The 21,984-nt window shown below is 34.5% G+C and overlaps 3 protein-coding genes across 4 annotated transcripts; 1 reads left to right on the top strand and 2 right to left on the bottom strand.

The window, feature by feature from the left end:
* Window positions 1–5,969: 5,969 nt before the first annotated feature.
* On the bottom strand, window positions 5,970–7,459 carry nudt7 (nudix (nucleoside diphosphate linked moiety X)-type motif 7). Of its 2 annotated transcripts, none has more exons than XM_055192732.2 (3): window positions 7,056–7,459; window positions 6,745–6,870; window positions 5,970–6,511 (listed from the first exon to the last, which is right to left on the bottom strand). In XM_055192732.2, exons 1-3 carry the CDS (start codon window positions 7,209–7,211, stop codon window positions 6,161–6,163), a joined length of 633 nt encoding a protein of 210 aa, XP_055048707.1. In that variant the 5' UTR covers window positions 7,212–7,459; the 3' UTR covers window positions 5,970–6,160. The 2 variants fall into 2 exon arrangements, with proteins under 2 accessions (XP_055048707.1, XP_055048706.1); XM_055192731.2 differs by having other exon boundaries at window positions 6,712–6,870; window positions 7,056–7,456.
* Window positions 7,460–8,621: 1,162 nt separating this feature from the next.
* Window positions 8,622–11,086, top strand: tmed6 (transmembrane p24 trafficking protein 6). Its single transcript, XM_055192729.2, has 4 exons — window positions 8,622–8,954; window positions 9,035–9,161; window positions 9,437–9,591; window positions 10,443–11,086. The coding sequence occupies exons 1-4, from the start codon at window positions 8,742–8,744 to the stop codon at window positions 10,671–10,673; spliced, it is 726 nt and encodes a 241-aa protein (XP_055048704.2). The 5' UTR covers window positions 8,622–8,741; the 3' UTR covers window positions 10,674–11,086.
* Window positions 11,058–20,502, bottom strand: LOC129433971 (mixed lineage kinase domain-like protein). Its single transcript, XM_055192728.2, has 11 exons — window positions 20,409–20,502; window positions 18,343–18,796; window positions 17,815–17,922; window positions 17,544–17,715; window positions 17,346–17,446; window positions 17,138–17,273; window positions 16,942–17,026; window positions 14,820–14,959; window positions 14,690–14,739; window positions 14,444–14,584; window positions 11,058–12,717 (listed from the first exon to the last, which is right to left on the bottom strand). Exons 2-11 carry the CDS (start codon window positions 18,788–18,790, stop codon window positions 12,677–12,679), a joined length of 1,422 nt encoding a protein of 473 aa, XP_055048703.2. The 5' UTR covers window positions 18,791–18,796; window positions 20,409–20,502; the 3' UTR covers window positions 11,058–12,676.
* Between the last annotated feature and the right edge of the window lie 1,482 nt (window positions 20,503–21,984).

Genomic DNA, 21,984 nt, shown 5'->3' with positions numbered 1-21,984 from the left:
TATCTAAAGCTTTTTTATTGAAAATCACTTCAATTTCATTTGCAAATTAAACAAAATGAATAAAAGATGTGCCTATGACTCTTACTTATTGAGTGTTACAAGCAAAAGGTGTACGGCAAGTTTTTCTCTCTCCTCATTGCTCCTTACTTGACTGTAAATTATATCACATGCACCATTATTTATGCATGTAAATGTATGTGTATAAATAATGCTAAAATGCTTACAATTTTAGAATAAAAAAGACATTTTAAAAATTAAGGTTTTACTTTAATCCTGAAGTTATTTCACATGCAAAATGTTCACATAAAGTTTACAACACAGAATAAGAAGAGAATTTCTATTAATAACCCAATTAAAAAGTTTACTGATTCTTAATACTGCACAATGTTACCTGGACAATCAATTCTTGTTTTGCGATAGTTGTCTTTGCTTTTCAGCAAATTCTGTATATTTGAACCCTGTTCACCAGTGACTGTATGATGTTGAGATTCATCTTTTCACATTGAGGACAATCAAGAGACCCACACACAACCATTACAAAATATACAAACATTCAGTGACGAACAGGAAGTCAATACCATACATTTAAAAGTCAGGTGTATAGACAGGGTAAATTGTAATTTACACCCACCTGAGCATCACTGAATGTTTGTATCTATAAAAATAGTTGAGTAGACTTAAAATTTTAAGGCAACTTATCGCAAGCACATTATTGAGTTAACTCAACAAGGACCAAAGTCCACGCAACTTAAAATTGCGTTAACATCACAAGTCATAACAACATAAATATTAATGTGTATCAAACAAATAAAAAATGAATTACTCTTGGATGATGTAGTTCACCTAACTCAATTCACTGAGTAATGCCAACTTAAACTTATTAGGCAAAAAGCTAATTTCTGAGTTTACTCAAGTAGTGACTTAAGTCCTCCTCTCAAATAGGATTACAACTGTATGAACACCATTCCAGTTGTGTATGAGTCTCCTGATTGCCCTTAACGTGAAAAGATTAATCTCAACATCATAGAGTTATTGCTGGACAGGGTTCAAATATGCAGAACCTGGAGGATTTAATGGCTCAGGACAAACAAGAAACCTTTCAAAAAACATAAAAACTGTCATTGATTTGTCCAGATAAGACTTTACAGTTTTAGGATCAGATAAACATTTGAACTGGGCTATTTTTTTATTAGAAAATCTGTTATTATTCTTTGTTGCAAGTTTTTTGTAAATATATCTTATGTAAAATAACTTGTTCAGGGCAGGACTAAATGAAAAACAAACCTTAATTCTCAAAAGTTCTCTTTTTTAATGCTTTATTTAGTGACAATTCATACAAATGAACAATAAGCAAAAATGTCAATATATTCAAGCAGACAATAATTGTAAAAACGATATACAAAGGGGTATTAAGAACAAATCCATATCTCCAACTACAAAATAAGTACAAAAGTCGTTAAAAAGAATAATGTTTCAAGGCTTTACAACAATCTATCGTATTTTTTGCAATTTAAATTGTAAAAAACTAGGGGGTGGTTTCCCGGACAGAGATTAGCTTAAGCCAGGATACTAGTTTTAACAAACATGCCTTACTAAAAAATTACTTCGGTGCATTTTCAGGCAAAACAAAAGGCAAGTTGTTTTCAGTTTGGACAGCTCTTACATTTATTTTAGTCTAGGACTAGTCCCTGTCTGGGAAACCGCCCCTAGGTGTACTCTTTGACCATCGACATTTATGAATGTGATATTTCCCTAATATAATAAACAAATTAAGAACAAAATAAAATTTAGTCTCTAAAGGCTTATCATAAGTCCTCTTTTTACAGATTTTGCCACATGTATGCATTACAATAGTAAATTTACTGTGGTCTTTACTGCAGGTTAAATATAATCCTATTTTCCACATTCAAGAGATTATTCAAAACACTTTTATAACATTATGTGCTGCCTCATCAAGTGACTGGTTGCCTCCTGCAGTGATAGTTAATCCCTAATTCATCCTAAAGTCACACCTCAACATAGTAAAGCCACTATTGTTGAGAAAAAAAACTGAAGTTCATGATTCGAGCAGATACAGGAGGATTAAGAACAATGTTTCACCACCTAGGACAAACCATGATGAACCCATCTATCACAAAGGGACGCAGAGTTTTTAAAGAGCTAACTGAGCTGAAACGTACAAGAACTTATTCCACCAACAATGTGACAACGCAGCCAACAAAACCCAGATTTAAAACATTAATAAAAGGTTGTGAAACCTACAATATAGGGCAAGTGTCTCATTAAACAATTCACTCCGATCTGCTCCGAATAAAGATTAGCAGTAAGTTACTGAAGTAAATTATCTTCATTACATTTCTAAAGTCATTATCCATACTGTAAACATACTGTATGCGGGCTGTCATTGTGAAAACATGGCTTAGATTTGGCCAAGGCTTAACAGGTGGAGAACATGACAATCGCATAACTAATGAAAAGACGACAAAACGCATGACAGCAGATCAGGTGAGGTAAACATATAACTCACGATAAAGAAATCTAAGCACGACAGCAGTAAAGTTTACTCGATTTTAAACACAGTCTCTGTTATGCTCAGTTCAATAATAACGATAAAAGTTTGGATTTTACCTACTTAAAGTCGCTTGTACGCTGCTTTCCTCTCTTCATCCTTTACCGTTGACCGTTCGATTACAACTGAAACATCACAGCGTCGAACGCCTCGATTGTAACGCCACAATATTGATTGTGACGTAATAAGTAACTATTTACAAGGGTAAATTGAGCTCTATGGCTCTTATATATATATATATATCCCATTAATTCAATTATTTTGTTGATAATTATTTTCTTACTTAGACAGCTGTGACGTTGTAGTCCAAAAAGCTAGAAAATACCAGTTTTCTTTTACAATATGATGTGCAACAAAACACTGTCAAATCTCAGAAAATATCCTGTAATTCAGTCTTTAATAACTACACTGATTAAGATTTCATCATTCAATATATCACACATAGGCTCTTGTATATTATTGTATTATGTGATAGGTTTTATTTGTAGGTTTATTTTCACATGCAGACTGAAGTGTTTGGCATTTGCTGTCAAACTGTTGGCAGTTGTCCATCTTCTGTGACAATGGGTTTTGTTGTGATGCTTTTGAACAGCAAGACTTTAGCATCAACAAGTGGGTTATGCAGTGGTGTTTAAAAAAATAGCAGTGTACTAATAAAAGTGAATAAAGTGCAAAAATGTTATAAATAGAGTTTATTTCCTTATTTTAAAATGTATTGAATTACACATTTAATTCCAAATCAAAACTTTAACAAAATCTATTAAGTCTGTCTTGTTCTGCATTTAAAAAAAATAGCAGTGTCAACATTTTTCTCTGTAAACACTTAAAACTGAAGAAATTTAACCTCACTTTAAATGATTAAATTACTAATATTTAGTTGCATAACCATTGTTGTTGATAACTGCTGCACATCTGTGTCAAATCGATAAAAACAGGTATTTCAGACCACAGTTCCTGTCAATTTTTAGGTTTTGCTTCAGAAACTGCATTTTTAAAGGTGCAGTGTGTAATTTTTAAAAGGATCTCTTGACAGAAATGCAAAATAATATACAAAACTATATTATAAGGGGTGTATAAAGACCTTTTCATTATGAACCGTTGTGTTTTTATTACCTTTGAATGAGACGTTTTTATCTATTTACACAGATGGGCCTCTTACATGGAAGTCGCCATTTTGTGCCACCATGTTTCTACAGAAGCCCCTAACGGACAAACTTTTTTACTAAGTTGTCTCCGTTTATGACATGTTTTTCTGTTGGCAGCTACCATAGCTTCTCTATGTGTTTCAAAAGCGAGGGGTGAGCACCGGACTGAGCCATTGGTTGCAATTCGCAACCTCACCACTAGATGCCGCTAAAATTTACACACTGCACCTTTAATGTCACCCCACAAGATTTCAGTGGGGTTGTAAGCTGGCCACTCTATAACCTCAATCCTTTTCGTCTGGAACCGAGATTTTGCCCTCTTGCTTGTGTGTTTGGGGTTGTTGTCTGTGGCATTTCCTCTTTTTTAAAGGGCAACATAATCTCTTCAAGCATTCTGATGTATTCAAACTGATCCAGGTTCCCGATAAATAGGCCCAACATGGTAGTATGAAAAACATTCCCATAGCCTACCATGATTTTGCACCTTCATGCTTAACTTTTACAGTGGGTTTGGTATTACACTACTACATCTGTAAGTCAATAATTTCCAATGCAGTAATATTACTACTAATAATAACAGTGGTTTATCAGGTTACTTTTTGAACACCACTGTCTGTATATGACACCATTCACAGTATGTTACAGTGTATGTTGTAGTGTAGTATATCATATTGATATTATTTGATTCATAATGTGTGATTTTTAAGGCTTCAAGTGACCACTGTCAAATTATGCATTTTGTTTCCCATAAAATATAAGCTTATGACTAACTAGAGCCATTAAAAGGTGAACAAATGTCTGTAAATGTCTGTAGCAGTACCATTCACCGTATACCCCAGAGTTAGATAAGTCCATACATACCTTTCTCATCTCCGAGCGTGCTGTTACTCTGTCTGATGCAGCCCCCGCTAGCTTAGCTTAGCACAAAGACTGAAAGTGACTGGCTCCAGCTAGCATATTGCTCCCAAGAAGTGACAAAATAACGCGAACATTTTCCTATTTATGTGTTGTGATTTGTATAATCACACCGTGTACAAATAACAAGGTGATATGAGACACAGACATCTTTTAACCGTATACATACTGGGAACTATATTCTCAGAAGCACTGCTACTTGGGCGGAGTGATTTGCCTTCTGAGATTTAAAAGTTAGACTGTACTAACAGATTTAACAAGAATTCTGAGCAATCGTTTTACAGACTGCCAAAAAACACAGAAAGGAGAAGTAAATTTATCGTTCATGCCAACATCCACAGACCACAGGTGGGTTGATAAGTAGCTAGGGTCATTATCAAGAGGTTTAACTTTCTACTTAAACATATTTTTTCAAGTAATTGTATTTTACTCGTGTTTTTCTTTGAAAAATTATTTATCATAATTTTTACTCAATTACATTTTATAAATATTTTACAAATAAAGTTTTTGTTTTACATTTAATATTTAAGTACATTAACGTACTTTTACTCAAATAAAAATACACAATTTAAATGTAATTAGGTATTAAAATTTTTTTAATATGCAATATTAAAGAATACACAGTATAATTATATGCTTTAGAATGTAGTGAAGTAAAAATTTTCCCAATACAAACATCCTAATAAAGCACAAATGCTTTGAAAATGTAACTAATGTAACTAAATATTGTCCACTTCTGCTATCAAGTCCAACTAAATTCAATTTAAGCTGATAATAGTCAGTTTTACTGGCGTTTTCGCAACAGCCGCTATGAAAACCAGCCATTTTGTTGAACGTTTGCCACTCAACAATGCGTACTCCAGCGTGGTCACCTGGAAAAGTGACGTCAGTGCATACCTTCTATAGCAGATGGTGCCTGCCGTCTCCATCTTGGGCGCGCGTCACCACGCATCACTCACAGATAACCAAAAATGGGTAAAGAGGCGGGACCTGGGTGAAGCTGAGATGGCTGGTTGTTGAAACCACGCCCACCTAGCTCAACTCTAGTGACAGCAATGGCAGTTCACCCATCACTCAAGTGGCCAAGCCCTTAATTATGCAGAACTTTAAGGCTTAATATAATTTAAACGGATGAGATACAAAAACAAAATTCACCCCCCAAGCACAAACTTAGTAAAATTGGACATTTTAACATGGGGGTCTAAGGGAATTGACTCACTTTTGGAGCCAGCCTCAAGCGGATATCCGATGAATTGCAGTTTAAGTCACTTCTGTATTGGCTTTATCAAAGAAATCGGAAGATTGCCCCTTGGTTGGTGTACAAAATACCGTACGAAGGGTTTGGGAAAAAGCTAATATGGATTTATTTAAATGTTTACATTATTTCTCTCTCATAAATTAAAAACATATTATTTACATTTCCTTTATATTCCCAATATACAAATAATTGACTCTATAGTGTTATATGATTCAACAGCTCAGTTACAGTAAATAGTTTTTTTTTGTCTTTTGTTTATCTCGTCAGTATCGTTCATAATTTACTTAATCTGCCATTTAGAGTATCTTTAAACTGAGAAACAGGATCTTTCAAGCTAAAGCCGACCTCAAACTCAGGCTTCTTTTCCATGGCAAAAACAGCAACGATTATGGCCAAAGCTGCTGTCAGGCCCCAGATCTGATGGGTGTTCCCTGTACTGGGATCGGTGTAAATAAAACTATGTGTAGGTCCAAAGATGCTGGGTACAGGATAGCAGGAATGATCAGCCTCTTTAGTAAAAAACTCCAGAGGTACAGTGAACACCTCGCTGACTTCATGTGGGTTTGGATGGGCTTGAAATGAATCCTCAATGAAAGCCACCACTGGAGTTATCAGAAGACCAGTCTGTGAAAAAAAATTACATGCATTATACATACAATTTAGTGAGTACAGTACAAAAAGATGGGATGGACATTTAAACAGTTTTTATATATCAATAGGCCATGTGGGTAGCTGACACAGCATGTCCATTAACATTTTAAAATACCAACATTTAACATTTATGTATACCAAAAATGAGTAAATGAGAAACATTATAAATGAACCTTGTTTATGATGGGAAAGAGTTTGCAGATCACCTCCACTGTGTTCGGAGGAAGACCAATTTCTTCATGTGCTTCCCTCAGAGCTGTGTCTATTTCATCTTTATCACTGGACTCAGATTTGCCTCCAGGAAAGCAAACCTCACCTGCATGATTTTTAAGCTGGAGAAGTGCAGAAGAGAATCTGTAAATCTCTTCAGCTTTATAACACAACTTTGATTTGCACACACTAAGTTATACTGTAAATACGACATTTGAGGGGTTTTTTTTTAAATAAGAAAACAAATTAGCCAGAAGAAAACCCGTCAAGTAAAAGTGCAGTTAAATCAATAAACAATGTTACTTACATTGAGTGAACGAACGTTTAGTAAAAGCTGTAGTTGTCCATCTTTCAGCAGAAGCGGGATGAGCACGGAGGCTTTGGGAAGAGCAGGTAAATGGGAAAAATCTTCATCGGTTTCATATTTCTTTAATGAATCTACAGTCTTCTGCTTTAGATCCATAGCAGCAGCTCACGCGAGTTTCGCTTTCTCGAGGACAGAAACTCCAATAATGACGCTTCCGCTTATCTCAGTCAATCCCATGATGCTCTTGGCTGGTTCATTGTGGTTGAAACCGAAACGGTTGTTGGATAAAAATAGAATTAATAGATAAAAGACAGGAATAGGGATTAGCAGTTGCATAGAAGTTAGTGAAAACAGCAGGCTTGTTCGACTTCATGCGGCGCTGCAAGGACAGACGGATGACGTCAACGTACCGCGAGAGCGATTCGGGAAATCATACGAAGTCTAATTTCGTCTCGCTCTCGCGGTACTTTGACGTCATCCGCCTGTCAGTTCTAGCAGCGACGCATGAAGTCAAAAAACCGTAATGTCTACAGCAAAGGGCGGAGCTAGACGACTCGGAAGTTCTCTCTGATTGGTCAAAGGTCTGTCATACGAGTAAATCTAAGTTTGCGCAAACTATTTTGGGGGGCTTATATAGTGAATTAGTTTGACTTGTGGTCATCGCCATGGTTATTTAAGATACACTGCAAATCTGGGTTTTAAAAAACTTGTTTTATTTAGGACAAGAAATCCTAACTGTGAGCAAAGTTACATATAATGACGTAGCAAGTCACTCCCATTTTATCTCAGGCTTCAGGAAGTGTGCTTAAGCGTTAAGTTTAAATAAATAAAAAATATTTTACAATTAAAAATGTATTTAAAAATACAGTTTAATAATTAAGGTAAACATGGTTGTGTGTATTATTAAAATATTAAAATAAACGTATTTTTTATTGTTTTGCAGCAGTCATTTAATAATTGCTCGACTGCAGCAGTGTTTGTTTTTTATATGTTGAACTGTTTACAGTTTTACTTTTGTTATTTCAGTATTTTTCTAGATTTAAATATAAATAACTAAATGTGTGATTTTGAGTAACCACCAGGGGGCGATCAGCGGCTTAGTTTGACTGGATACATTATTCTGTAGTTTATAACCAAACCCATAAAGTATAATCTGGCCTTACATGCAAGTGAAAGTACCTGATATATTTAAAATATCTATTAAAAAAAGAGCTGTCCTGTGATTCTAAATGAATATGATTGTTTCGGCCTCCAAACGCTGAGAAAACAGTTGACACTGCAGTGCAATAAAACCTAAAACTGCTCCCTGGACACCCTAGGCCTAGACTTAATAGTGCTGAAAAACTAATCTTGACACTTCTGTAAATAGCCAACTGTATTGTAAATAATAAAAGTATTAATGTATGCATTCTAGATATTACCAATCAGTATGGCTTATCACAACTTTTACATAAAGCTTAAAAAAATATTTTATTTCTAATTTGCCCAATTCAAACATATTTTACAAAACCCTTAGAATGAATAGGCTATGTTAAAACAACTTTTGTGCACTCCAGGAAAGTTTATCTTGCGCACCTGTGGCCTAACTCAAATTTTCTCACCTGTTTGAGCTACACGTCAGACTGAAAGTTAATCATCATTAGAAACTTCCCTGAACTCAGACATCTGAACTCAGAAGGTTTTGAAATGTTGCAGAAAGACATTTACTTAGTTTGTCTGCTTTTGTTGTTTAGTTTGAGCAGCAGTGGATCATTTAAAGACCCAAATCCACAGAATTCTGATCGAGATGCTTTTAAGGGATCAGATCAGTATGATTTTGCCATTGTGTTGCCTGCTGGAGGCCTTCAGTGTTACTGGCACTACGCACAATATGGTGAGAGATTCTACCTAAACTTTATGGTAAGTAAATCTTTTCTGCTGTGAGTTATTCATATGAAACATGAATAAAATCATTTATATATTGATATGGCTTTGTGTAGGTCCAGTTGACAACTGGTGTGGCTCTTGACAGACATCTCTCTGTGATGGTCAATGCTCCCAGCAGCTTAATAGTCGGTAAAGCAGACGATGCAAGTGGTCAGATTGCCTTTAATGCTGAAGAGACTGGTGAGGCAGACACTTTGCATGAGATTTATTTATTTTTTATTTAGCTTTTAAAAAAATACCCAAATATGACAACTATTTATACAATTTATGGATTTTTTGATTCCCAACTTGTTCGGATAAGAGCTGCATAGATTTTCTTTAATACAAATTAAAAGTTATGATGTGTATATAGGGTTAATATGGTTTCAAAGTGAGAAAATAATGACAAAATACTACTGTTGTATTTAAAAACGTTATGATCTATAGTGGTGCATTGGATGCTGTTTTCTGTGCAGGTTTCTATCAGATGTGTTTTAGCAATTTCCACAATCGTTTTGGAAGTATGCAGATTTTCCTGAACTTCGGTGTGTACTCTGAGAAACAAACAAACACTGAGAAACAAAAAGAAGAAGAAATTAAAGAGATTAACAGTACACTGTCCACAATTGGGGTAAGCGATACCTGCACGGAGTAACAATCATATCCTTACAATAATAAAAGGCCTACTTCCCTTCACTTCTGTTTTAACATATTGTATTTCTCATGTCATGTTACTTTATATCTATATAAAATCTAAAGTGACACGTTTATTCAAGGCCAACATTTATAGCTACATTAAACACTGAATAAATAAAATAACACAATGTCTGCACATCTTTATATGCAGGTAATGGTTATATTTCTACACATTTGTTTCAACAGTTACAAAAAATTGCATCATTCACTGAATAATCAATATAAGCATGTGCTCATAATTTATTTTTTATATATAAAAATATTTGAAAAACATCCCCCTCTTATATTTCACAAATCAAATTGTTTATATGAATACATTTATTTAAATGCATTTAGAAGAATATATAGTCTACTCATTATGGTATCTCTCTGTATAGCCTAACAAAAATTGTAGTTTAGTCATTTTTTATTTTTCTGGTACTTTACCGTGTATGGCGATTATTTATTAATTGCAATTTTATACATGCAATTTTAAACTGTAGTGCATATTATGCATGTATAATTTTTTTTCTTTGTATGTTCCTTAAAAATGTTAACACCATTTGGGTGACCCTGTATCTAAAAACACCTCCTTTTGTATATACAGTAATATGCAAATTTCAGTATGTGTGAATAGTAGCCTCGTAGGGATAAAAACTGTGAGAAATACCCATACTGTCTCTTTCTTTCACAAAGATTTTTAATATGCATCGGATGGACACTTTAATAGCAGCTGGGGAGCTGCCAAATAATAAAGTTATAGTTTTTCTTTAATCTCATCCAACTTTATCTCAAATCTATATGTAGGAAAGCACCAACAGGTTGCAGATGTTTGTCTTCCACATGTGGCGTCACTACAACTATGAGCGAATGAGAAGAGGCGCTGACTTCTACCTGCTTCAGTCAAACTACAGTTACGTGACCAGCTGGTCTGCTCTTCAGAGTCTGCTCATCGTCACGGCCGGATATCTGCAGCTCTACTTTCTGAAGAGACTCTTCAAAACCAACCAAACACAGGGTGAAAAACCACGGTGTTAAACATCAACAATACATCTGGAATCGTGTGACTTTCTCTGAATAATACACTGGCTGAGCTGTTTTGAATTTTCATTAATTTTTTTATTGATTTTAAAACTAGAGGTGCAAATGTACCAACTTAGCAGCATGGCAAGAGCGCATTCAATAGACTTCAATAGTGCTATTGTTAGTGTCCCATTCACATGTTTATCCTCTAGTATGTGACTGGTTCTTAAAACAATTCATTGTTTGAGCCAGTCAGAATAAGAGATTCAATGGTTTGAGTACATCACAACATCCTGTAAAAAACAGGTCAACGTATCTTACTTTTTGTTTTGAGTTTTGAAACTTTAACCCTTAAGTTCATTCAATTAAACATTACTTGTTTTAATTGCTCTGTGTGCATCCACATTAAATTTACTTCATTTCTTTTATGGCTTTTGTTCCCACAACTTTATAAAAACAGTTCAAGAAATACAAAGTGTTACGTTATAAATTCACATTTACCTAATTACAAAACAAAATACAATGTTTTGAAATAAAATATAAACTTTTTGGGGTGGTTTCCCAGACAGGGATTAGCTTAAGCCAGGACTAGACCTGAGTTTAATTGGGAAATATAACTAGTTTTAACAAACATGTCTTACTAAAAACATTACTTATGTGCATTTTGAGGCAAAACAAAGGGCACTGATGTATTTTAAGATATGTCAGTGCAAGTTGTTTTGAGTTTGGACAGCTCTTACATTTGTTTTAGTCTAGGACTAATCTAATCCCTGTCTGGGAAACCACCCCTATGTGTTTGCTGGGTACGTGAAACACAACATAAAGATGTCCATGCAATACAGAAATATATTTCTCTATGAAAGAGTAGATAAATAGAGAAATAAACATACAGTTGTGGACAAAAAATATAAACCCCCTTGGTATATTAGTACCGAGCCCCTAAGGTGACATTGGAGCAAAAAAATATCTTAAGTTTAGTTTCGCATGCTCACGTGAAAGCGAAAACTAAACGCATTAGTTTCACGTGCGCATGCGAAAGTTTCACGTGAGCACAGCGAAAGTTTCACGCGAGCATGCGATACTAAACTTTATTTAATTTTTGCTTCATGTCCCCTTAGGGGCTCCGTATATTTGAGCAAAGAAAGCTGAAAATAAATCTGCATTGTTTCTCATTTGAGCTTTAATATGAAAAAAATTGTTTCACTGAAGTAAATTAATTGAAAGTCTGGGAGGGAATTGCACTATGAAATAAATGTTTTTCTCTAACACACACTTAGAATTTTTTTTAAGGGGACATTTCACAAGACTTTTTTAAGATGTCAAATAAATCTTTGGTGTCCCCAGAGCACGTACGTGAAGTTCTAGCACAAAAAATATCCCACAGATAATTTATTATAACATGTTAAAATTGACACTTTGTAGATGTGAATGTGCCGTTTTTGGGTGTGTCCTTTAAAATGCAAATGAGCTGATCTCTACACTAAATGGCTGTTTGGTGGTTGGATAGTGCAGATTAAGGGGCGGTATTATCCCCTTCTGACATCACAAGGGAGCCAAATTTTAATGACCTATTTTTTCACATGCTTGCAGAGAATGGATTACCAAAACTAAGTTACTGGGTTGATCTTTTTCACATTTTCTAGGTTGATAGAAGTACTGGGAACCCAATTATAGCACTTAAACATGGAAAAAGTCAGATTTTCATGATATGTCCCCTTTAAGAGTAAAATATCTCTGAAGTATATTAACATTAATATTAACATTTTCATAGCACACCAAGGTGACAAGAAACATGATGTTGTCCAGACACTTTCCAAAATTTTACATTAATGAAACATTGGGTTTTTGTGATTTTTTTTAAATAAAGCTCAAAAAGAGAAACAATGCAGATTTATTTTCCCAGCTTTCTTTGGATGCTAATAATTTTGTCTTCAACTGTATTTCCCAGAAATGGTGTGATCAGATGGTAAGAGATGAGACCCTGAGAATCAGAAATTTTCACAGCACGATCCAGGCTGTCACTCATCTTCCACTAATTTTCGGAGGTTGTCCACCAATACTACAAAAAAAAACATTTCATGAGTTTGTACGCTCTATTTCTGTTGTGTGATAATGCTGTATAACATGCAGCACACACAATCATTCATTTCTTTTGCAGACATGCATGTGTAGCAGTACTGAATGAATTCTCTGTTTATGATGCTTGGGGACTTCAGAAATTCATTTGATGTCTTACTGAATTCATAATATTCCTCATTTTACAGTTTCAGTGCTGAATGAGGATTTCACAATGATTTTAGCATCAAATTGATACTAATAACACAACCAGTTTCTGTGGTATCAATGATCATGTGAAGGACTGTGGGACTGACACCAGTGCATTCTGGGATATGACAACATCAAATGATTGAAGCATCAGAAATGTAAACAATGCTGTAAATGTACAGAGCTGGAGCTACATTTACATTATATTTGCAGATAGATATTTGGTCAATGTTTTTACCACAGCAACTTATAGTGTACTTCTGTTATCAATATGTGGGTGATTCTCACGAAACCATTGAAACACCACGGCACTAATGATTTTAGCTTTAAAACGTGTAATATAGTAAAATTAAAAAGCATCAGAATTAACACAATACTGTGTTCTACCTTGCACAATGTGTGATTTCAACATAAGAATTTATACTTGTAAATTTTATCTCATTTTCTGCTGAAATTCTCATTACCGCAATGTGTCAGGCTGTGTTTGAACATGCGTTATGTTGTAATTTAATCAAATTAAAACAAAAATATTAAGAAAAAAAATAAATGGATGTTTTGCTAGACTACTTTAGATGACAGAAAAAATGTTTACTGAATATTCATGTATAATAATAATGAAGAAAAATTAGGAAAATGATGTGTCCATGCCTGATGTTCTCATCCTCCGCAACACTTTTTGAGAACAGTTTAAGCACACATACAGAATTTTAATAAAGTTTGATTTTGAGTGACCAAGCACATGGACCAGTTACTTCAAGATGGCTACCAGGTAAGATCATTTTTTTACAGTTAATTTGAAATATTGTCTTGTCAGAATGCTTCACGACATTTTGATTATCATTACAGCAACAGATGCTTATTAAATGTTAATTTAATTAATAGAAGCATAATACTTTGATTTTAAATGCATGTGCAGAATCTCCAAATTATGTTCTTTCAGGTTTGTCATGTCATTTTGAAAATATGTCAGTGTTGATGTTTTCTGACTGTTGCGGTTATGAGATTTTTTTAGGACTAATTTTTTTTATTATGTTACAAAAAGTGTTAAATGATAAGTAAAAGTTTTTAAACTAATGTTCCCATTTACTCCAGACTTTGTTTTTCAATGTCTGGTGGGAAAAAAAGTAAATTTAAGCAATTTTTACATTTTCATGCTTGACATTTTTAAAACCAAGTTTTCGTGAGAATCACCCATGTATGCTGCTGGGACCAAAACTTTGTATTGATTGTCAGAAAAAGTGATTGAAAATCATCCCTAGCTGTCACTAGGGCAGTACCCTTTTAAAAAGTACACTATTGCACCTAAAAAGTTCCCATTAGTACCTCAGAGGTACATATTGGTAAAAATACATATCTGTACCCAAATCGTGACAGCTTGAGACCATTTCTCCTGACATTTCAGATTTCAGTTCCAATTTATGTTGTGGCTTGAAAGGATTTGGGTTAAAATCTGAATGCTGATCATCATTATTCTTTACTGCAGGACATTCTTTGTAAAGTGATGTGTTTGTTGGGTTTACCTCCAGCTGTTGGTCTCTGAAAGGGACTAAAGGATCTGCAGGCATCGATGAGCTCTGCTAGCTCTCTGGGACAGTCTGGAGGAAGTGGCTCCATGGTCTTCTGCTCACACACTTTTAAAGTGATCTCTTTGTATGAACAGCCTGAAATTAGAGCAAATTTGAATATGCATGAAGTGCATCACGTGTCACGGGAGGAAACAATACATGTAGAAAAACATGAACAGAACAAATTGTGGTTAAACACACCTTTAAAGGGAACACCTCGGGTTGCGATTTCCCACAGGACAATGCCAAAACTAAAGAGAGCAGAATATTTATATAGTGAGAGATCAGGCTTTATTTGAATCAGAGATCTGTGTATGATGTTTGTGAGTACCTGTATATTTCACAGGCTTTGTCGTAAGGATGGTTGATATTCTGCAGCTGTTGTGGAGAGCAGTAATGAAGGGAACTGCTCTTTTTGGGTTTGTTCCTCTGAAGTGATGTTTCTGTTTTTGCCAACTCAAAGCCTCCCAACTTTAAAAATATACAAATTAACATTTTAACATCGCAAGAGCCTAATGTTATAGTTCAACTATGAACATTTCACAAAAAGTGCAAGTGTAAATAATCAACACATGTATTTTTTAACTGTAATGCAAAGATCTTAAACTTTTTTGTTTATAACTTTCATAAATTGTTACATTTCAAGTATTCACAACATATAGGCAGTCTTCTCCTAATGACTTAAATTGAACTTCATGTTTTCTTTTTTAATATTTAAAAGAGATATAGGCTAAACCGCCTTTCCATTGTACACTCCATTTGGACACGACTGTCAGACTTCGCTCAGCGTGTCACATGGTTGTAGTCGCACAAGTTTATTTATTCATGTTTTAAATACATCCAAAGCTTAAATTGGATCCGAAAAATGCACACTGCAGATGGTTGGCACCCCACGGAGCCCCTTTCTGACTCTCTTATCGGCCGTCATTTTTCATGTACAATAGTAAGGCAACTTTGAAGTAACTACACTGATGTTAAATTAGACAAAGATGACCGACGGGGCATTTAAAGATTATTGGAGGGCTGCCAGTTGACTAGTCTTGCTGTATACCATGGTAGTGAACAGTGATGGGGTAATGCATTACAAGTAACATGCATTACGTAATAATATTACTTTTCTGAAATAACGAGTAAAGTAACGCATTACTTTATAAATGTACACATTAATATTTGAGTTACTTTTCAGTTTATTTCATTTGAAAAAAAATATGTACTGAATAAACATTTGTTGTTCATTTGTTGTTCATTTACGTGCGTTTCCCGAAGATGCACGTATAACGATCCCTCGCAGCTGGGTTTTAAGTGCTACTTCAAGTGCTGAAATGTCACCAATAGAATGACTCGAATTAGTAGCAGAAGCTTGTTTAGGCTAATGATCTTCAGCCGATGTGCACTAATATTTTTTTATAATATTTTTCATTATTGTTTAATGACTTCTTAAATGTTTTAATAATTTGTGCATAATGAAATATTATTTTCTGTATTTAGTTAGGACTCGTCCGTCCCACTCCGAAATGCCTTCTGCATTTTATATTATAGTTTAGATTATTATTTTTATTTGTTTTTATTATCTATGTTTATTTATTATTAGGGATTATTGCATTGTACCGTAAATATTTTTTTGGTTTCTTTAATCAGATGCCATTTCCCTTCAAAAAATGTTTACTGTAGATGAATTATAGCAGAAATTGGTAGAAACCATTTATCAATTTGCCAGTACCAACTTTTACCAAAATTGTACCAAATATGTTTTCCTTCTTTATTAATTTAGGTTTAGTCATTTAAATTTGATTTCTCATTTGAATTTTAAATACACAATCTACACACACAATCTACACACAGTACAATCTTTTTTAAGATCTACTTAGCCTTACGATGCTTTTGGGAAACCCGGCCCTGAGCGGCAACAGTTTAAGTCAGAAATGGAGATTGATATTTTTGCGATGGAAATTTGCAATTTTTGAATGCAGAACTTCTCTGTCATAAAAAACACCTTAAAAAGATATCAAGCCTCAGCCAAGTAAGAAAAAGTAACGCAAAAGTAACTTAAAAGTAACGCAAGTATTACTTTCCATGAAAAGTAATTAAGTAACACAATTAGTTACTTTTTTTGGGAGTAACTTAATATTGTAATGCATTACTTTTAAAAGTAACTTTCCCCAACACTGGTAGTAAATGAGTAGCAGATTAATGTTTAATTGGATTAACACGAATACCATTGATGTTAAGTAATCCTTAACAACAGTCCAAAATACAAATTTGTAATTTTTTTGTTTGTGCTTTAATGACCACCCTTACAAAAATTAACCATGGTTTGTCTACCGTTAAAACTAGGGTTCGACCACTAGTAAGCATTTTTATGGTATCTTTCATCTTCAAAACCAATTTCTGAAAAACACATATCAATCTACCCCTAGTTAAAAAAAAACCATGGCTATAATAAATGAAATTACCTTGACTCTGTAACCTGCGGCCACTAAAAAACTGGAGCTTTGGATGGAGCCGTGAACTTTAGACTTCTCCTCTGACTGATGCAGTCTGTACTGTGTAGAGATGCCACATTTGATTTATTTCTCTCGCTTTTACATGCAAACTTTAATAAAGCACATAAATAAATCTTTAAGAGGACCGAGGATAAAAAAGTTGGACCTGTAGAGTCCCTGTGCTGCGTCTAGACACATACGAGTCTTCCTGTCCCAGGGCAGTTCACAGCTGCTGTCCAGTACTTGTCGAAGGCTGCCCTTCTTACAGTACTCCATTACTATCAGAAAGCTTGGATTGGGTCCTGTAGAAACAGGAAAAAGTGTCACAACGCTGTTCAAAATACAACAACTTGAATAATAAATGATTTTCTTACCGTTTTCATCCTCAACACAGATCCCAAACATCCTTAAGATATTTGGTGACTCAAAGCGCTTCATGGTCTCCACTTCCTTGGTAAAAATACGTCTCAACTCACTTAAGGGAAATGGAAACGGTCATGAATAAGAGTAAAGTACTCAATTGGTTTACAGAATGAAAGGGTTTGGGGAAATAAACAGGAACGTTCACGTACCTTGGGCTCAGCGGGCTTGTGTATTTTTTGATGGCCACTGTGAATTTGTTATACGTCCCTTTGAATATCTCCGAATGGTTGCCATGTAGAATGGGCTTAATGGGAAAGTCAAAGGTCAGCTCTTCTCGTCTTATCTCTCTTATGTCCTGCAGATTAATGCATGGTTTTCTAGCTGCCAACCACAGACAAACAGCAGACAGTTTTAATGTTTATGCCTACTGACAGATAATAGTTGAACTAGGCATTTAGAAATATTCAACATTTTATTTACTTGATTCCAGGAGTTCCTTAATAGTCTGTATGTCAATGTGAGTTTGATCGACTTGTCTTTTTACAGCGTCAACCGTTGTGCTTGTTCCTGTAGCTAAAGACTGCAGTACTAGAGAAAAAAAATAACAACATGTTATACTTCAGATTTACAGAACTTCACAAAACATATATAAAGCAAACAGTTATTTACTTTTATGTAAGCAACAAGGTACTCAAGACTGAAGAATGTTGTTGGGCACAACGCGATATTCATGATACAGCACAAGTCTTGAAAACCTTATTGCCTTTATAAAACCACACAAAACAAATATTAAAGTGCCTGTGAAGTCTTAATAATTGCTTTGAAACACATTATAAATGTTAATAAATGTAAACTATGTGTAGTGATTGTTTGAGTGTGTTTGGGTCACACGACAGATGTAAACATTTGCATATTTATATATAGTTGTCTCGGCATATTAACCCAGGATAGGAGTATGGATGGGTGGGTGATGAATAAAAGGCCAAAAAAAATTACAAAAAGGCTCACAATTCAGATACTCCAGGCAGTCGCTCTGTCTGTCCTCTTCATCTTCTCGTCGTCTTGTGGCCTCGTGAAACACTTGGTTTAATAGTTCTCTATGCTCGACCTGAAGCGCTAGAGACAGCAACTGGGCTGCATCATTCAGTCTATCATTCAAGGCGCTGAACTCCTCGCCGATGTCATACGCTTTTGTGATGCGTTTCAAATAACTAAAGCAGGTGTATTTCCTCACGACCTTCTCCGCTGTCTCCAGGGTCACTTTAAGCTCTTTAAGGCCTTTCTCCACCTGCTCTGGGTTCGTGCCAAAGCCACGAGCCTTGGCATCTTTCACCAGATAAGCAAGAGCGGATACCCGCCGGGCTAGACGCCTGCATCGCTTCTTATTAGACTTTACCTCCTCACACAGGCTATATAGCTTCTCTGCTATGGATAGGATTGGATCGATGATGTCCATCACAACCTGAAAAAACAGGAAAACATTAATATGTGTCTGGTATAAGGAGGGGAGACACAAAGGAAGAACAATATTTTTGGAAGTCAATGGTGCTCCAAAACTGCTTGTAAATATCTTCCTTTGTGTTCAAATGCTGGCGGGCAACCTTGTCTGTGAAAGCCGGTTTAAAAATTTGTGTAAAAACCACACCTGTATTTAAAGGCTCTACAGATCCCTTCTGACTTTATTGAAGTCTTTATTAACTTGTGTTGTCCCAAGATGAGAAATTATGGTTGTAAGCAGTAACCTGGTTTAAGTTAATGCATTTCCCTTCTGGACAATGAATGGAAGATATTGTAAACGTTTTAGATCTATAATGAGAAGTGTAAAAAATAGTCAAAAACATGCTATTCAGTTAAAATAGAGGAAAAACGGTAAATGAAATCATGTCTCATAGCCTCTGTTCCCTTTGCAGATGCATTTTGATAAAGGGAAATGAAAGTTGCTAAATCAAACCCAATTTTCTAATTCCTAAAAAACCTCAACCACTCTTCCTGCTGAACTCACATCTGTTATTAGTTATGTTTGAATAACATGTATACAAAAACACTGCCAGCAAATAAAAAATCAATGCAAGGTTCAGTAATGCATGTTTACATGATGCTTCATAACATACAGTTCATTTTATTGGTCAACAAAAGATATTTTCACACCCTGTTTAAATCAGGAAACAGGAAATACATGGTGAAATCTGCTTTCAACCAACCACTGTTTACAGCAGATAAGCTAACTGCATGCTGTTACTTGTAACTAACCCTTTTTACTTCTATCAGTGTCTGTATAACAGCAGATTTCTCTTTTACTGGCCAGATGTGAATGTTTAATAATCTTTTTCAAACTGTTTAAATGAGCTGTGTATGTTTTACTTAGACACAGTGTTGTAAGATAATGAAGCGCTAAAACACACACAACCCAGATTGTAGTACTACAAAACAGTTTTACCCCAGTGTTTCCCTAAGGTTAGTTTTTGGTTATCGTTTGGTTATTTTGGGGGAACCAAATAATACATTTATGGGAACTTATTTTTTTTTAGGGTTTTTTGCAACCATGAAATAACGTCCCCATAACGTTGGTGATTATTTTTAAATAAACTAAAATAACTTATACACAACGTTCTTTAATGGTTATTGCGGTTAGGAGAACGTTACACTAACGTTAGGGGAACGTTAAACTAGCCTAAAAATAACGTTCTATTTTCGTAAAGAAAACATTCCTAGCGGAAAACCAACGTTCTGGAAACCAAAAACTAACCTTAGGGAAACGTTTTGGGACGCATAATTGTTAGCTGGGACGTCATCTGAATTGAATTACTTTAAAGTTATTAAGACTGAGACGATCACTGTATTATGTATTATGGATGTAATCATGCCTAGTCTTTTTCATTTAAAATCATTTTTGCAAGAAACACTCTTTGTGTGTGTTGAAAGTTTAAGCAAATTGTTAGGTGTGTCCCCAAGATTTCCACAAGAAACAAATGTTTGGTTTTTGCCTATAGTATAATGAATGCCAATCAAACATGAATTAAATTAAAACATTCAACATCAATAGGTTTAAAGTACAATTATGTTATGGTACTTACAATGTTTTTAATGTATTCTCGTTACCCTTCAGCTCGACACAGGATTGTGAAAGTGTTAGTCCCGGTTTAAACTCCGCCCACACGACGACATATGGCTTCCTTTAAAAAGCAGATACATCTGCTGAGGTTTATGATTCATGCATTTTGCTAAGCGTTTTTTGTTACATAATTGAGAAATGCCACGAGCTAGATTTAACAGGATTAAAAATGATTGATTGTTGCCTGCCAGATTTATGATTTGTGTGGTATATTAGGGTACAAATAAATAATGAGAGACAACTTAAAAAAAATAAAAACACACAACATAGTTGGGTATTTCCCAGAATTCGGACCTATTTATGTCCCCAGGGTGGTGTATTCTATTAAAAACTAATCAAATCTAATAAATTTGAGCACCATTAATTAGTATAAACAAAAACAAGCCTAGACTTTTTTATGGCATGCTCTTACTAATAATTTTATCACATTTTAATGGTGTTTTGTGGTACAATAGTGTTTTGGTGTTGTCCTCCACCAGAGTTTTCACATGTCGTGCCATATTTCAAACATTATCACAAATTAATAAAAAAAAGATATGTATATGAATTAAATGTTAAATTGAACTAATAAACTACATGCACAGATTAAGCATATATATGCATTTTGTACTTTATTTTGCGTAATTTCTACCTGTCCCATGGTTTAGCTGTCACTATAAAGAAAAGTAAGTAAATCTACTCTTTATTCTTTGTGTTGGGCATGTACACTTATTATGCGTCATTACCAACCATATGTGTTGTATTCCTGTATTTTTAAACATTTTTTTAATACTTTTATCAAATGAATAGTTAAAATGGTGTACATTACATGTAGAAAGCTAGCTACACTTGCTAAGTCATCATCTTAGTTTGTAGGGCCAGTTTTTGACAAAAATGTCATTACCAGCACATACATAATTTTGCCAATAAATTATGTATAAATAACAAAAGCATCCTACAATTATACATTTCTGACAATGTATTAAAAAGTTTTGATATATGGCATTCACTTAAAATGAGCTTAGATTCCAAGCCAGGTAGATTGATGAATAAGAAATTTAGATACGTAAATAACTATAATTCATCTTGCAAGTAAAGTTCAAGATAAATTAGATTCCATGGGAAACCACAAATGTTTTAAAAGCACTGATTTAACATTTAAGTTTTATTTTTTTACATATATTTGATGATGTGATGGTAAAGACACATTTATTTGACATAGTTAAGAAAATGACAAAAAAAATCATGAATTCCCTTATCTTATGGACTCAACCAAGCTCATAACGTCGCTTCTGACTTAAGGACTGATATTTTGATGTATATCAATTAGTCAAATTTGGAATTTGAATTTTCAAAATTGCAGCAACCCAATTTGGCCCTTAATCTGAGAAATACCCAGCTATATTAACATTACATACTTTAAGTTGCTTACCAAAGGGTACTGAGTTGACTAGCTGAAACAGGTTTGAATAAACTTTCACCAAGTGACCCACAACTATACTGATGGTGATTACGAACCGCTTATTTTTAGAGAATAAAAATGACCTTTCCTGTCAGAG

Source organism: Misgurnus anguillicaudatus, chromosome 6 (genome assembly GCF_027580225.2).
Source record: "Misgurnus anguillicaudatus chromosome 6, ASM2758022v2, whole genome shotgun sequence".
NCBI lineage: Eukaryota > Metazoa > Chordata > Actinopteri > Cypriniformes > Cobitidae > Misgurnus > Misgurnus anguillicaudatus.
The sequence above is the reverse complement of the archived record's forward strand: the minus strand, read 5'-3'. Positions and strand labels throughout refer to the sequence as shown.